This window comes from Macrobrachium nipponense, chromosome 8, assembly GCF_015104395.2.
Source record: "Macrobrachium nipponense isolate FS-2020 chromosome 8, ASM1510439v2, whole genome shotgun sequence".
Lineage (NCBI taxonomy): Eukaryota > Metazoa > Arthropoda > Malacostraca > Decapoda > Palaemonidae > Macrobrachium > Macrobrachium nipponense.
In genome coordinates this window covers 55,693,079-55,710,373 of record NC_087203.1, presented here as the reverse complement: position 1 = coordinate 55,710,373, position 17,295 = coordinate 55,693,079, and the positions used below count along the sequence as shown (strand labels likewise).

The window sequence follows — 17,295 nt, the reverse complement described above, 5'->3', positions numbered from 1 at the left end:
GTCGCTGCCAACTGACAGTTTTCTTCTTGATGGTAGTGGTGCTCTAGTGTGTGTTCATTGCGATAGCTCATTGACAACTGCGCACATTCTTGTTCACTGCAGTAGGTAGGCTAATGAAGAGCACATGTACCATCAATAAAATTTTAAGGAAAAAAATTGATGTTGGACCATTATAAATTTTTTTAAAGGCTTTTGGTTTTTATGAAAAGATCTGATAATTTTATATAGGTACAGTGGTACCTCGAGATACGAAATTAATCCATTCCAAGGCGGCCTTCGTATCATGAGTTTTTCGTATCTTGAACCGCATTTTACATGTAAAATGGACTTGAAGGACTACCCATACTACACCCGAATTTTTGCTTGTAGAATGATTCCCCGAATTAAAATACGTTATTAGATGCACATAATTCAACTAACTTTATTATTTTGTCAAGCGCCAATGGGAAATGATCTGAATAGGGGGATAATTTTTCCCTTAAAAACTGAAGAACGTCCTGTACTGGTACTTTTTTGAATAGGGAGTCTACGTCAAGGCTTAAAAGTTTTATGTTGTGAAGTGGTATATGTGCTTCTCTGAATTTGGGATAAAAATCTTCCGAATGTTTAATGTGACTGGGATTAATTTAGGATTAATTACTTTAAATTTCTCTAATAGTTCAATACTTTTTTTTTCTTGGCCAATTATTCTTACTTTCCGAAAAATTCTGTGGGAACGTTTTGGAGGGGATTTTTTGTCAGTTTGTCGCAAGTGTTTGTGTCGCTAAGGAGCTGGTTGATTTTGTCGAGGTAGAAGTCTTTGTCCATTACAAAATTTACGTATTACGATTTTGCCGTCTTTGTCGGATCTACTTATTATAACATCTAACTTTTTTAGCGAGTGGAGGGCTATTATGAATCTACGGGGAACAGGATATTTCTTATGTAGGTCAGTTAAAGCATTTAGTAACACTCCTTTTAAACATATCTCTTCACAGCTGTAGTTTTTGTCAGATCTGAACTTATCAAAAGCCATATGAAGTCTAGGTTGTTTTTGCGGTCTGGCATAAGGGCAAAGGATAAGCCTAGATTTAAAACAACCTAGACTTCATAGTGGCTTTTGATAAATTCATATCTGACAAAAACTACAGCCGTGAAGAGATATGTTTAAAAGGAGTGTTACTAAATGCTTTAACTGACCTAAATAAGAAATATCCTGTTCCCCGTAGATTCATGATAGCCATCCACTCGCTAAAAAAGTTAGATGTTATAATAAGTAGATCCGACAAAGACGGCAAAATCGTAATAATGGACAAAGACTTCTACCTCGACAAAATCAACCAGCTCCTAAGCGACACATACACTTACGACAAACTGGCAAAAAATCCCCTCCAAAACGTTCCCACAGAATTTTTTTGGAAAGTAAGATTAATTGGCCAAGACAAAAAGAGTATTGAACTATTAGAGAAATTTAAAGTAATTAATCCTAAATTACCCTACTTTTATGGCCTTCCCAAAACTCACAAAGACAATCTTCCATTTAGACCCATCGTTTCATGTGCCGGAGCTTTCAATTACAAAATTTCTAAATGGTTAGCTGGCCTACTTTCCCCTTTTTTAGGCACTTTTTCTCCCAGTCACATTAAACATTTGGAAGATTTTTGTCACAAATTCAGAGAAGAAGCATATACGTATACCACTTCACAACGTAAAACTTTTAAGCCTTGACATAGACTCCCTATTCACAAAAGTACCAGTACAGGACGTTCTTCAGTTTTTAAGGGAAAAATTATCCCCCTATTCAGATCATTTCCCATTGGCGCTTGACAAAATAATAAAGTTAGTTGAATTATGTGCCTCTAATAATGTATTTTCATTCGGGGAATCATTCTACAAGCAAAAATTCGGGTGTAGTATGGGTAGGCCTTCAAGTCCTGTTTTAGCCAATCTGTACATGGAATACTTTGAAACTACAGTAATAAATGCAATAAAATCCAAAAGCATGCTGTGGATGAGATATGTGGATGATATTTTAGAATTTTGGGATAATAGGTGGGGCAATTTTAATGAGTTCCTCTCAAAATTAAACGCATTAGTGCCCAGCATCAAATTTAAAGTTGAATGGGAAACAGACAACAAAATTCCTTTTCTTGATGTTTTGATAATCAGAGACACGACCGAATACAAATTTACCATATACAGAAAACCAACGTTCTCACTTTCATACATTCACAACTTTAGCTATCATGACATTGCTATCAAGATAGGTGTAGCCAGTAACCTGTTCTTAAGAGCCTTACAAATTTGTTCCCCAGATTTCCTGGAAAAAGAATTTGAACTAATTCATAAGCAACTTTCGTCTTTAAAGTATCCTGACCATATAATTGAGAAAGCAATTCACAAAGCAAACGTAATTTTCTACCGACCCCCTAAAGACAAGACCAGAGATGCACCCAACAATAAAATAAAAATTCCACACCTGGACACGATTAAGAAGGTGACTCAGCCCCTCGGAAAATCTAACCCTTTTGCATTTACTTACCCAAAACCTTAGCCAAATCCCTGATTAACGTCCAACAAAAGACATCTCCCAAGGACACTGGAGTTTACCAAATCCCATGCTATTTTCAACCATATAAATGAACATAACCATAGAATAAACTGGAATTTGTCACATGTAATTTATAGCAGCAACTGCTGGTACAAGAGTCAAATGATGGAATCGGCCTTAATAAAAGAGAGGCAGGTAATGAACATCTCAAAAGGAGCATGGATTCCAGATACGATCGACAAGGTTTTCATTCAACCAAGGCTTAAGAAGATTAAAGCTCCTTTTATTAGATTGATAACATGTTAAGCTACTCTCCCTCTCATATGTTGTTCATATTTATTTTATTACAAGATAATATCCTTTAATAAGGTGTGTAAAAATATGAATGTTAAAAAAGATAAACAGTATTTTTAACAACTGCACGGCCTCCTCACCCACTCTCTAGCTGGGAAACCTCTCTTCCCCCACAAGAACCCTTTGTGTGCTTGTGAGCAGCTTTACTAACAATTGTTGCTAACCACTCCCCTCCTGTCCTGCCCCACCACTGTCTCCTCTTTTTTTTTTCTCTCTCTCTCTCTCTCCAGGCCTCCCACTCCACTAAAACCCTTTCTCAGTCAGTTGATACTTGTAAGCAGTGTTACCAACACTTCTTTATGCCTGCACCACATTACCAACCATCAGAGAGAGGTTTTACATTTTTATAAATTTTTTACATATATATTACACATATCTTGGGCGCCAGTTGCGTGTGGATAATGTAAATGTGGATAATCAATGAACTACTAATATATTCATTATTAGGACTTTTGTCATGTCATACTGAATAAACTTAGACTGTGCTTAACGCCTATGTTTTGGATCAGTTAACCAGAAAAACCAGTTGTCTAGAATACCCTTGGTCCTGGTTTTTCTGAATAAAAGGGTTTTTACTGTATTCCTCAGTGAATTGATATGTATGAAAATGTTTTCATTATTGTACTTTACCTGTAATTGTAAAATTCCTTAACAAATGAATACTACATGCAAAATGTTTTGAATACATTTATCACAATTGCAAAGCTTGTTTGTCTTCATGGTCAAAATACTAACACTAGTACCAGTAGGATGCCGTAAAAGAGAAAACTCATGAGGATTCAAGTCAAACCATCAAAGGGTTAACATCATTTAATTGTGAATTTTAATAATAAATCTTATAGTATGGGGTGAAATTCAAAGATGTAAGGTTTCATCCTCTGAAAGAATTTTTCTTTTATCTCCAGTACTTTTAGAGTCATTAGCATTTGAATAGTGTTAGGGATGGGTAATGCAGTAATCAAAACATTAATTAAATATGAATTTATGATATTTAAAAAATCATATATGGGATGAAATTTAGAGATGTAAGGTTTTATTTGCCGAAAGAATTTTTCTTTTATTTTTAATACTTTTGGGGATATTAGCATTTGAATAGTATTAGGGACTACATACAGTAATGCAATAATTAGAACATTTAAATGTGAATTTATAATATTTTAAAAATAAATTTGATATGGGATGAAATTTTAAGATTTAAGGTTTTATCTACCAAAAGAATTTTTCTTTTATCTACTTCAATACTTTTGGAGATATGTATTAGCATTTGCATTAGGGCCAGGATGTGCCGGGCCGACAGAAATGAGCCCTTTTCAAGTAAGACTTCGCTTCGCTTGTAATAAAAAAATATAAATTCCCTGAGTATTCTCTCCCACCACATCTCTCTTCTCTCTCCTCTCTCTCTTCCTCCTCTTGTCTCTTCTTCTCTCTCTCTCTATCTCTCTATCTCTCTCATCAAAATCGACATAACTATGATCGCTTGGAGCTTCCAAGCATAAGTCCCCCTTACAGCTGGGGTACCAGGTGGATACTTTCTTATTCTTGACCTGCTCACATGTCTCCGTGTTTGCACACATTTGGCACATCGTTTGTCCTTTTGCTTTTGATTATGTTGGCAGCACATAATCAAGGTAGTACGTCTCTCACCATTTCTGGGGCGCAATACGATCAATGTGTGTTGTTGACACCCTTCTACTGCCTTTATCCAGTTGAAATTGCCATATTCTTGTAAAAAGCTGCATGCAAATTCTCAGAAAGAATTCCCATGAGGGTATGGACTTTCCAGTTTTGTGCTTGTATAAATTATAAGCATTCAAATGCCAGTTAGGCGAAGGAATGATTTTTGATAGCACTTCAGAGCTCTTAGACACACTATAGTTTCCATTTGCATATCATAGTTTCCATATGTATATTTTACTTACCGACAAGCTACATGAGTTTCATGTAATTGACTGTAACATCCAATTTCATGACTGGATCCCATGTCTGATGGTCATGCCTCCCTGTGGATGCTGACAGGCCTGTGTGTAAGGTTGTCAATAAAGCAAACTTTTTCCTGTCCTTCTGTTTGATAGCAATATGATACCCTTCCCATGGTGTCTCCTTTCTTCATGCCTGGAAGAAAATGAGAATCCCTTTACTGTTTTTGTGAACAATACTGACCAGCCCAGTGTTGTTGTCACATGAATATTCATTTAGGCCAAGGCTGATGTAGAAGTTGTGTGTGTACAAAATTTGACTGTCACCAAAATAAGTGGCAGTAAGTGTTTTCATACCAAACCAATGCCTCTTCTGTCTAATATGCCAGAAAATAGGTGCTCTTTGAACAACACATGACTTTCATCTACATCAAGTCTTTGAAAATGATGATAAAAATTTTAAATTGTTCATATATTTGCAACTTTGTTCCTTGTTTTCCACAGTCTGTCATTTGAATGAGTGTTTCTGAAATCATTATATGTGAAGTTCAGAAATCTATAAATACGTAGTCTGGTACCAATCATGAGGCATGAGCTTTGGAAGACAGATGTATGAATAAACATATAAATCAACCATTCATCCTTTACGTGATGCTTCAATACATGGGGCATGAGTAATATTATGCGGAATATTATCATTCAATGAAGTAAACATCCATCCATTTCTTCATGTTACCCTATCCTTGTGGTCAACCAGAGACACGGTGTTTCATGGAACATAACTGTTATTACTTGAGCCAAAATTGTTCATCACTCCTGCCATTTCAGAAAAAAACATGATTATTTGGTATATACTATAGTCTTTTTCATTTGTCCACCCATCTTGTTCTGAAGCTTTACCCAACATGCTATATCCAAACTCCACCAGCCTCACTGCTTGAAGATCATGACCTTAAACTCCTGAGATGTCAAAAAGGACTTTTCTCCACCTGCCTCTTTGTTTCATCACTGATGATCTCGCCTTTATACTGTGCATCTATATTACTTTCTGCCTCAGTGTGTTCTTCTTGTTTTACTTGGGTCATCACCATCATTGTCATTATTTAAATATTTCACCCAAGCCTTCCAATATGGGTATCTTTGTCACTATCATCATTCTCACTGTCAGAGTTGGCAAACTCCCCATCTTCCATCTCATAAAACTCCAACTGGCAAGAAGAGTTATTTTCCATTGCGAAGGAACAAATAACTGCACCAAAGAGTTCCATTATCTGCATATTACACTATAGTAATCAGGCACTTCTGTATTTAATTTTTAGATCAATGGCTATATTGGTAATGGAAACTAAGAACAAGATAAGACCAGCATCACCTTGGATCTTGGCAGGCAAAGTAGTGGAAGCTTAGTAAAGGGATTTTGACGTAAGGAAAAATCTATTTCTGGGCGATTGGCTCGTGTCGCCAGCGAAATATCCTTTAATCTATTATTTCTAGGGTAAATGTACTAACACATACCAGAGAATAAATAAATAAAGAAAAAGGTCAGTATAACTGACTCGCTCACCCTCCAAGAGGGTGTCGGTATGAACACTATGGCGAGTGAGACCACTACCACGAGCCAAATGCCAATAGAATTCTCCCGCTACAAAATCCCTCCAAGAGGAGAGCCACGACCACAAGGTTGGGCAGCAAGTACTACTACTACTCCATCCATGCTGCCGACTGCTGCGCCTCTGGTGGCCATCCTGAAGTTAGCAGACAATCTTGGGCGAAGGGATGGGTAGGGCGGGATTTCGCTGGCGACACGAGCCAATCGCCCAGAAATAGATTTTTCCTTACGTCAAAATCCCTTTTCTGGGCTCAGCTCGTGTCGCTGCGCGAAATCGTACCAGAGAAATAGCACAAGATTGTAAACAGAATCAATAAAATAAAATAGGTCTCAAAATAAAAGATAAAATAAAAGTAAAAGAATATAATTGCTAATACGGATACATATACACAGTGATACAAAATAGAAATATGCTTAAATTACACTTAATTCTAATAATATTTCTTAACTTAAGGTAATTTACATATATACAGAGATAATATGGCTTATATGTATCAAAATGGTATCTGTGTAAAGCTATGTATCAAAAATTCCAGAGCAATTAACATAATAAGATGAACAAGACAACTCAACAATAAAAATATATAAAGGAATGTATATGACTTAATATACAAAACCCGTAACCATTACAATTAAGATGTATCCCCTAGCATAAAAATAAGGGGATGACATCCATGAGATCAATATCTGTAATCAAATGCGAGTGTCCCTAGCAAAAAAATAAGGGACACCCACCACATCATCATAAAAGCAGCTAAGACACAAGGTGACTGTAAATGAACAAGGCAGGAATAGACGAACTGTTGGGTGAGGCAGGTAGAAAGGAGGACTGGATCTTCTACTAAAGATTAGTTAGAGTCAGGGGAAACTATGTTACCCGCTGCTACTGCTGAAAATTTCAGAGCTTCCAAGGACTTTAGGTAATGACGTTTGAACACTGTCGGCGATTTCCATCCAGTATACTTTTTCAACTCATCGAAGTTCATATGTTGGAAATAGTTAATTGAGGTGGCTACTGCCCTGACATCATGTGCTTTCGGGAAAGAGTCAGGATTGGCTTGTTTAATGAAGTACAGGATTTGTTGCCTGATGCCTTTAATAGATAAAGTGCCACCTTTTTCTCTCTTAAAGAGAGGACCCGATGAGGATGAGGAGGTCCTGGACAGAAAGGCTCGTAAGGCTGAAACTGGGCAAAGAGATACATCTTGTGGAAGGGGTAGTACCTTCCATGGTTCCCACCTCATCAAAGGATCTTCATTTTTTGCTATAAAGCTACGTTCCGGAGAAAGTAGCACTTCCCCTGTGGGAAGGAACTGAATATGATCCGGATCTCTGGATAAAGCCGACAGTTCTGAAATTCTAGCTCTGAGGCCAAGCTTAATAAAAATAGAGTTTTTCTTAAGAGCATTATAAACGAGCATGTGTCATTATCGGTTTCTGAAGCCAGTTTTTAGAACATCGTTTAAGAACCATGATACTGACGTAGGCCTTACAGAAGGTCTAAGTCTAGCACATGCCTTGGGAATAGACGAGAAGTAGGAATCCGTCAAGTCTATGTTGAATCCAAATTGAAATATCTTTTTCAAGGCTGACTTGTTTGTCGTAATCGTGCTAGCTGCTAAACCTTTTTCAAATAGGGATCTGAAAAAGGATATAGCTGAATTAATTGTCATGATTCTAATATCTGATTCTCTCAGGAAGATTGCTAACTTTTTGACAGCAGCATCATACTGTCTCAAAGTTGAATCCCTTTTATCGGATTCCAAGAAGAGAATATTCTGAGGGTCAATATTCGCATCCCTTTTTGCTGCAAACTTCATGAAATCCATAAAGTTAGGGTTTTGAGAATCCCTGAGGAAGCGAACACAGTCTTCGTTTGTACTGACTGGGAGAGCCTGGGATTGGGGATCCGAAGAGGACGAAGACCCAGTTCCAGAATTAGGGGATACCAATTGCTCTTCGGCCAGTCTGGGGCTACTAGAGCCACTTGACCCTTGAATGTCCTGAGTTTGTTTAACACTTTCATGAGAAGATTCACTGGAGGAAAGACATAAATCTTCTCCCAGTTGTTCCAGTCTAGAGCCAGGGCGTCCGTGGCATAGGCCAGAGGGTCCAGGTTGGGGGCCACATAACACGGGAGTTTGTGGTTCGCTTGAGATGCGAAGAGATCCACCTGTAGACCTGGAACTCTCTGAAGGATCCATTGGAACGAACTGTTGTCCAGTGACCATTCCGACTCTAGGGGCACTGATCGGGATAGAGCATCTGCTATGACGTTTCTCACTCCAGCTATATGAGTGGAGGAGAGATGCCAACTGAACTTGTCTGCCAGGGAGAAGATGGCTACCATGACATGATTTAGATGACGTGACTTGGAGCCTCCTCTGTTTATACAAGTGACTACCACCTGCGCTGTCCAGGACTAGCTTTATGTGGGAGTACCTTGGCGGACGTAACCTTTTAGAGTCAAGAACACTGCCATTGCTTCCAGTACGTTTATATGGAACTGACGGAACTGAGGTGACCACGTTCCCTGAACCTTTTTTGAACTGGGAATATTCTCCCAACCGCTTAAAGACGCGTCTGTGTGGATGGTGATCCCTGGTGGAGGAAACTGAAGGGGCACTCGACCACCGACAAGTTCTTGACTTTCGCCCACGGCCGGAGTCGATTCTTTAGAATCAGAGGGACTGAGGATAATTTGTCCCTGGACCTGACATTTGCTCGTGAGCGCCAGATTCTGGTTAGGTCTTTCAGTTTGGCTTTCATTAGGATGTTCGTCACTGATGCAAACTGGAGCGAACCCAGGATCCTTTCCTGAGTCCTTCTTGACGCCAGTTGTTTGTGACTTAGAATTGCTTGACTGACTTCGCTATTTCCTTCCTCTTGGTTGATGGAATCGACAGAGTATGGGAGGATAGATTCCATTGAATGCCCAGCCACTGAAAGTTTGACTCTGGAGTGAGTCTTGACTTGGTCCTGTTTATCTTGAAGCCTAGATATTCCAGGAACTGAATCACTTTCAGTGTTGCTTTGTTGCATCCTCGACTGTTGAAGCCCAGATCAACCAATCGTCGATATACGCTACTACCATAACCCCTTGCGACCTGAGTTGTTGCACTACTACTTCCGCCAGCTTCGTGAACACCTGGGTGCTACGTTTTGAAGGAGAATGTCTGGTCCCCTATCTTGAAGCCCAGATACGGACGAAGTGTCTGCAATAGGGAATATGATAGTAAGCGTCTGTAAGATCGATAGAGGTGGTGACGGCCCCACGGGGAAGTAAGGTCCGCACCTGCGAGATCGTGAGCATCTGGAACTTGTCGCAGCGAATGGCTAAGTTTAAGCGGGACAAGTCTAAGATTACCCTTCTTTTTTGTGAGCCTTTCTTTGGCACGCTGAACAAGCGACCTTGAAATTTTAATCTTTTGACTCTCGCTATAGCTCCTTTCTGAAGGAGATCCTCCGCGTACTCTGTCAATTCCTTGGAAGGAAGTTTGACGGAAAGGTCTGGATGGAGGTGGGTTCGCTAACCAGCTCCAACCCAGGCCTTTTGAGACAATGCTCTGAGCCCACTTGCTGAAGTTCCACCGGTGGCGAAAGTGAAACAGCCTCCCTCCTACCTGAATTTCCTCATTGGTTCTGGTAGCCTCCTCGGCCTCCTCTGAAATGTTTTCCCCTATTAAAGGGACCTCCCGATCCTCTCCCACGAAAGGAACGCTTACCTCTGCCTCCCTTACCCGAGCGGTCATACTTCTGTGAGGCTTGACCCTCGAAGACCTGGTTGTAGGCCGGAGAGAGGGCATAAGAGGGGTGGAGGGCTGAGGCTGAGGAGAGATAACATAAATCGGCTGCGACTGAGCCTTTGAGGTGGAAGGTTGGGCTGTTTGCACTAAAGGAACAGCCGGAACTTGCTGAGAGAAGCGTGCTGCTTCTTCTGGTAGGGCTGGAAACGTCTAGGTTTCCTTTGAGCCTTACCCTTACCGGCTTGGTCCTGTCGTCTCTTGGCCGTAAGACCCCAACGGTCTTTAAGGCTCTGGTTCAATCTTGTAGCCTCTGACTGAACCTCCTTAACCATCGCTTCTGGGAAGAGGTCTGCTCCCCAGATGCTTGACATGAGCAACTTATTCGGCTCGTGCCGAATTGTTGCCTCTTGTAGGACATGTTTCCTACAATTCGTCCTAGCAGTGGCGAACTCAAACATGTCAGACTGCACCGTTTGAGTCAGAGATTTGGTAAGAAGCTTGAAGAGCGGTTCGACCCATAGGCAATGGTAGCCACCTCGGTCATAGCCATGGAATTAATAGACCTGGCTAATCGCGAGTTTGGCATCAAATTCCGCTGAATAAGGCTATCTGGAAGCCTAGGTAGCTTCTCACCAAACTGCTCCATAGCACAGTCTGGTTTGAGTTTGCCAGCTGAGAAGGTGTTAGGTAAATCTTCCCATAATTCACCGGCTGAAGGAAGCAACGGAGATGTAGGATCTGCTTCCTTCAGTTTGAAGGGCATGGAGTCCCCCTTCTGGGCTGCTGGAATAGTAGTCGTCGCGATCTTTGTCAGGAAAGGGAGCGGCGTTACTCTTTCCTTCCATCGTTAAAGATCGTAAACGGACTCTTAAAAGGTTGGATTTTCGTGTTGGAACAATCCATGTCCTCTAGACACCTGAGCCATTCTCTTTGAGCCTGGTCACGTGAATAGAGGACTGTCTCCTTTGGAACTTTATCATCCCGAGTCATGGCTGCGGCTGTGAGCCTGGCGTAGCCTATAAACGGGGGCTGAAGGTCTTCCGGGTAGAACTCGAAGTCCTCAATCCTCCGAGTTCCACATTCCGGGATAGAGATTAGTCCGTCTTGGAAGGGGGCGTATGACGCTACTCTCCACGGGTGTTGTTTCATTGAGAACGGAGGTAGAGAGTCATACGGGGGAAGTTGAGCTCCACCACCTGTGCTGAAAGGTGGAGGAGAAGTCAGAGGAGCTTGGCTCAGTCCGGCTATGATGTTGTCCTGAGAAGTAATTCTATCAGACAACCGAGAGATCATTTGTTCCATACTATTTTTCAAAGACCCAACCAGATCTCCCACTTGTTGTAACAGACCAGCGTTGGAGTCCAAAGCCATAGCTGTAGCGGAGGTGGAAGGGTGGCTCTGAACTGGAACCAAGGGTAGTGAGACTGACGACTCCGCTGGAGTGCGAGATCTCTCCCTGGAGGATCTACTCCTCGAGGACTTAGAGCCGGACCCAGAAGCTTTAGATCTCTCTGCTCCGAGGTTCCTAGTCGGAGACTTACGAGAGGAGGATGACGCCGAAGCCGTCTTCTTAGACGACGACGACGTCTTCGTCAGGTTTTCACCGCTTGACCTTTGACCTTAGGTCTAACTGAAGCGTCAGGAGAAGTATAAAGTTCATTACCCGTAAAGCCTTGGAAGGATGGAGAGGTTGCAGGAGTAGAAGAACCAGTTGCACCCAAGGGTATCCCTTGGGTGTCCAACGAACTTACCTCGACCAACAGGTCGTCTACACCTACCATAGGTTCCACATTAATATCAAGCGTCGCGACTTCCGAGGAGATGTCCTGGCCTTGGTCCGACAACGAGGCAGCCAGCTGTTGCTGGATGAAAAGCGATAGTCGGGCCGCCTCTGCTGGGTCGACGTAGCCTGTCGCCTTGCCTCCGGGGAGGAAGAGTTAGTACCGCCAACCTTTCTTCTCAAGGATGTAGGAGGGCATACCCTTGGCGGCGTTCTTCCCGAAACCGCCGACCCAGGCCCGCAGGGTTGCCAATGCGGTATCCCTCACAGCCGGAGCCTGGAAGAGAGGGTATTGATTAGATTTAAGAATAACTTAAAACTAAAATCAACTTAAAGCTTAACTTAAAATTATAGGGGCTATAAGATCCCTTGAATTTTAGCTTAAGTTAGTAATTAATGTAAAAGTTAAGCACTAAAACAAAGAGAACCAGTACCGGAGTTGGAACTACGTTACCCCGTCTAAGAGCTGGCTCACCAGATCGTAACAGATGGTACACGTCTCGTGGTACCAGACCTGGATGTCCCCGTGCGGAGTCGCGCATGGAGCATGGGACCGGCAAACTTCGTGTCCACAAGGGTCCTGAAGTGTGGCGGCGCATCCCGGATGCTCACAGTTGGTGGGTCTGTAAGTGAAAAGACACATGAGTATCTTAAAGACTATCACTTACAGGCTAAAGGACAGAAGAACTCCGTTGCATGCCGGAGCTCGGAAAAAAATTTGGGCATAACCCCTCCCTTAATCGCCTGAATAGGCTATAACCCCGGAGAGATCCGGTGAGACAGGAAAGGGAGGGGGGAGGGGGGATGGTTTTAAGGTACTTAAGATAAACTTAATAGTTAACCTAACAAAACTTAAACCTAAAGCTCGAACGTACCGGACTAAATCCAGTGCGTGGCGGAGTGTTGTAACTCAGCGAGACGGAGAGGTTAGAAGGGACCAACTGTATGTTCCGGTCCACTCTGCTGGGTGGACTAGCAACTTTCCGCTGGATGCCAGGACTCCGGTGGTAAAGGAGCCCTAGTAAGGTGGGAAAGAGCGAGAGGACATACAGACTCAGGCTAGCAACGGAGCGACGGGGTAGCAAAGTAGGTGGGGGAAAGGCCAGTCCCCCCCCACCTTACCATCCGGCCGGACCGAGAAGCCGGATAGTCGAGTCCAGTCTGGGTCTGTCCCGTCCCTCTATTCTACCCCCTCCGCCTGGGGGGAGAGAGGGAGGCAGGCTCGAGTAGCGGAGCGAGCATGGGTAGCCAACCCACCCACCCCCCCCGACTCTATGGAAGAGCGGGAGGGGGGGAAGGTGACTGGACAGGCGTCTGGCTGCCTCGTGATCATGTAGGACCACGAGGCGGTACGAACAAAACAAAAACAACTAAGCCTAGAACAAACCAACTGATCAGAGAGATTCTATCGGGAAGCAACTGAACTGATGAGCGGTAGCATATGGGCCCAATGGACGTAACCAACTGATCGAGAGATGCTATGGGGAAGCAACCGAACTGATGAGCGGTAGCATATGGCCCAATGGCCATGACCTAGGCTAAGTAACCAGACGCCTAACTAACCTAACAAATATCATAAATAAAACAAATGAATAATAATAATGAAAGAAAGAAAACAAATTAGTAGGAGAAAAAATCCAGGAGTGTACGACTAACCCGAAGGCAAGTCTACCACTCAAAGCTAGCCGACGGCCGATACTAAGAGCCGTGGCTAGGGTCCTGGATAGAACGGAGCCTACATAAGGTAAAAGACAATGCATGCATGACAAAACCGTGTAGACCGTACCCTAAACAAAGCGGATAATAAAAATAGAGCGTACATAAGTAAGGGGATGTTCTGGGTATGGGTGACCAAGAACGAACCCACCACGAGGCAGAACCATGCTGCCATGCTTCCGACCTAGAGTTCGTATTTATACCTAAAAAACGGCAAATACGGGCTCAGGGCCGGAAAAAACCAACTAGCAATAAACACTGAGTACTTAACTTAGCTGCTGCGATGGCTGCACGCTCCATGGTAAAGAAATCCAACGAAAGGGCACAAAAAACACCGAGAGAAAAAAGGGCACGTGTGAATCGTGTGCGCTAACTGAAAAGGATGTCCACCAGAGGCGCAGCAGTCGGCAGCATGGGATGGAGTAGTAGTAGTACTTGCTGCCCACCTTGTGGGTCGGCTCTCCTCTTGGAGGGATTTTGTAGCGGGAGAATTCTATTGGCATTTGGCTCGTGGTAGTGGTCTCACTCGCCATAGTGTTCATACCGACACCCTCTTGGAGGGTGAGCGATGTGAGTTATACTGACCTTTTTCTTTATTTATTTATTCTCTGGTATGTGTTAGTACATTTACCCTAGAAATAATAGATTAAAGGATATTTCGCGCAGCGACACGAGCTGAGCCCAGAAAAAAACATTTAAAAAACAATCCTGCTGGTGGTTGCTTGAAAAACTGAAATATGTAGCCTCAAGTACGTAAGTTATGAAGCTTATACGGTAATATAGAAAAGCCCTCTAGTCAACCAATTCAAAGACAGCCCTAAAATTTATTTGAAATTTGGAGTTAGTCATATGAAAAAGCAGTAAAAATTTTGTGATTGTTACGATAACTCAATAAATATCCTGGGACATAGTCTCAACCTGGCTCACTATAAAACCTCTGAAAACACAGAAATGAGGAGGAAAATTAATTGCATGGGTGCTTTATATTCAAGGATGTTTACCACTGGAACTGTGAATGAGCAAAAGGTTCAACATATACTGTATGTATATAAAAAAAAATTACATGGGTCTAAGCACAGGTTCCCATTCATTTGGTACTTCCTTGAAAACTTTTGTGTTAAGTGTTATGTACTTTTATCTTAATAATTGATTTTATAGTAGTATCTTATTCTATCTCTCATTTTTAAATACTCACTGGTATCTCCTCTAGATTATGCACGTTTCCTCATAAAATTTATTAGTATTTTTCAATGGGAAATATTCACCACTGTTATTTCATATTTTCATGACTAAATGCACTTTTTGTGATAACACTATTAAAATAGTTAGGTATAAGCATTTTTAGCAGTTTTTTTTAACTTCAAAAATAGACAGTTCTAAGCTTTTTAGAGTGGTTTTAAGTACTTGCAAATTTTAGCTATTCACAAGGGGTTGTGGTACACATCCCCCATGAATCGGGGCTGGGTCCACTGTACTAGATTTTGTCATGTACCTTATAGGTTATTTTAATTATGCCTGAAGTGCTACACATGTAAACTTCGCTGAACTTTTTGTCATATATAGAAAGCCTTTTCTGATCTTGTAACTCACAGTACATATATATATATTATAAATATTTGGTGATTTTTCCAGGCTCTTATAACTCCTCCAGTAACACCGCCACAGAATGAGGGTTCTCCTCCCAACAGTCCTCAACCTCCATCACCAGTTAGTTCTTCAGCCACTATCATGTTGTCTCAGCCTTCCTCACGAATAAATCAAGGTGTAATAAAGAGTTCAGCAAATCAAATGTCTCAACCCATCAAAGTCCTAACTGTAACAACTAGGAATGGTGAGTGTTGAAAATGAATTCTGTTTCAAGAATTGTTTTTGTTACATAAATTTTGTTTTATGTTTTTCTGCTAAATACCTTCATTTCAGCTTCTCCAGGTTCTGGCAGCAAAACCAAAAAATGTAACTATATATATATATATATATATATATAGATATATATATATATAGATATATAATATGTATATATATTACTATATATATATATATATTATATTATAAGTATATATATATATATATATATATATATATATATATATTAATAATATATATATAACTGTGTGTGTGTGTGTATATATATATATGTATATATATATATATATATATATTATATATATATATATATCTATATCTCTATATATTATATGTGTGTGTGTGTGTGTCTATGTATATGTATATATATATATATATATATATATATATATATATCTATAATATATTATGCTATATATGTATATATATATATATGTATATATATATGTATATATATATAATTATTATATATTATATATAGCTATGTGGTATATATATATATATATATATATATTATCTATATATATAGATATATATATATATATATAGATATATATATATATCTATGTATATGTATATGATATATATATACATAAGTATATATATATATATATATATATATATTATATATAATATATGGTTATTATATAATTATATATTCTATATATATATATATATATATATATATAATTATATATATATATATATTATTACATATACATATATTATCTATATATATCATATATATATATATATATATATATAAAACTTGAATCCATATTTATAATACAATTAACATATATATAATAATATATATATATATATATATAGATATATACTTATCATAATATATATTATATTATATATATATAATTTATATTATATATTATATATATTATAATATAATATATACTATTATATATATATTTATGTATATTTATAATAATATATATATGTCTATTATATTATATTATTATAATATTTATTATATATAATAACTGAATCACAAAAGTTAGGAAAATAAACGACAGAGTATCCGCGAGACCTTTCAATGTTCAAACATCCTTTACTAAGCAGATGAACTGACATACATGAGGAAAAAGACAAAACAAGAAGATTCGTATAACTTGACAGATAGGGATTATAAAGAGATTAATACCTAGAATCCGACACACCTGGAAGATGAGTAACCTCCCCAAACAAGCCTGAACAATGGGTGCAATTAAAATTTCAAGACAATCATCTCAGATACAAGGACAAGACAATGAAAGGATTATAGGTGACAGCTATTCAGAACATGTATTGTGAATATGGTTTTGCTTACCAAAGTTCTGAATAGCTGCTCATTCCCTCCTTGAAAATGTTTTCAAACACACTTCAAAATGACCTTGCCTGGAGGGATGAGAGTTACTACAAACAAAAATCTATGGCAGACGGCCGATATTAATGAAAAGGTTGGAATTTACATACACCCTGGACTTTAGTTTTAAATAAACTATATTTGCATTATATTATGGGTAGGTCCAGGAATTAATGAGGTGGTTGATTGTTGGTCCACCAGAAATGCGTGGCTGGGAAATGAACCAGACACAGAGATTAGAATTTGTGCAAAATGGGTTATTTCTGTGCAAGGCTTATTCCAAAGTGTTCACAATTTCTCCCACAATCAGGCAAAGTGTTTGTCTACAAAGAGATTACATTCTAGCATCAGTACTAAGGCAAGGAATACGTGGGAAACGTTTCACACTACTTGCTCTTAGCATAAAATATTGCAACCCACT

The 17,295-nt window shown here is 39.8% G+C and overlaps 1 protein-coding gene across 6 annotated transcripts in view; it reads left to right on the top strand.

Moving 5' to 3' along the window:
• The window catches only part of LOC135222789 (cyclic AMP-dependent transcription factor ATF-6 alpha-like), a 181,924-nt gene that overhangs the window by 96,305 nt on the left and 68,324 nt on the right, over nt 1–17,295 (top strand). For all 6 annotated transcript variants that reach the window (XM_064261071.1, XM_064261070.1, XM_064261073.1 and 3 more), the window contains one exon: nt 15,284–15,482. In XM_064261071.1, coding sequence (XP_064117141.1) covers nt 15,284–15,482 — 199 coding nt within the window. The remainder of the gene's footprint in view (nt 1–15,283; nt 15,483–17,295) is intronic.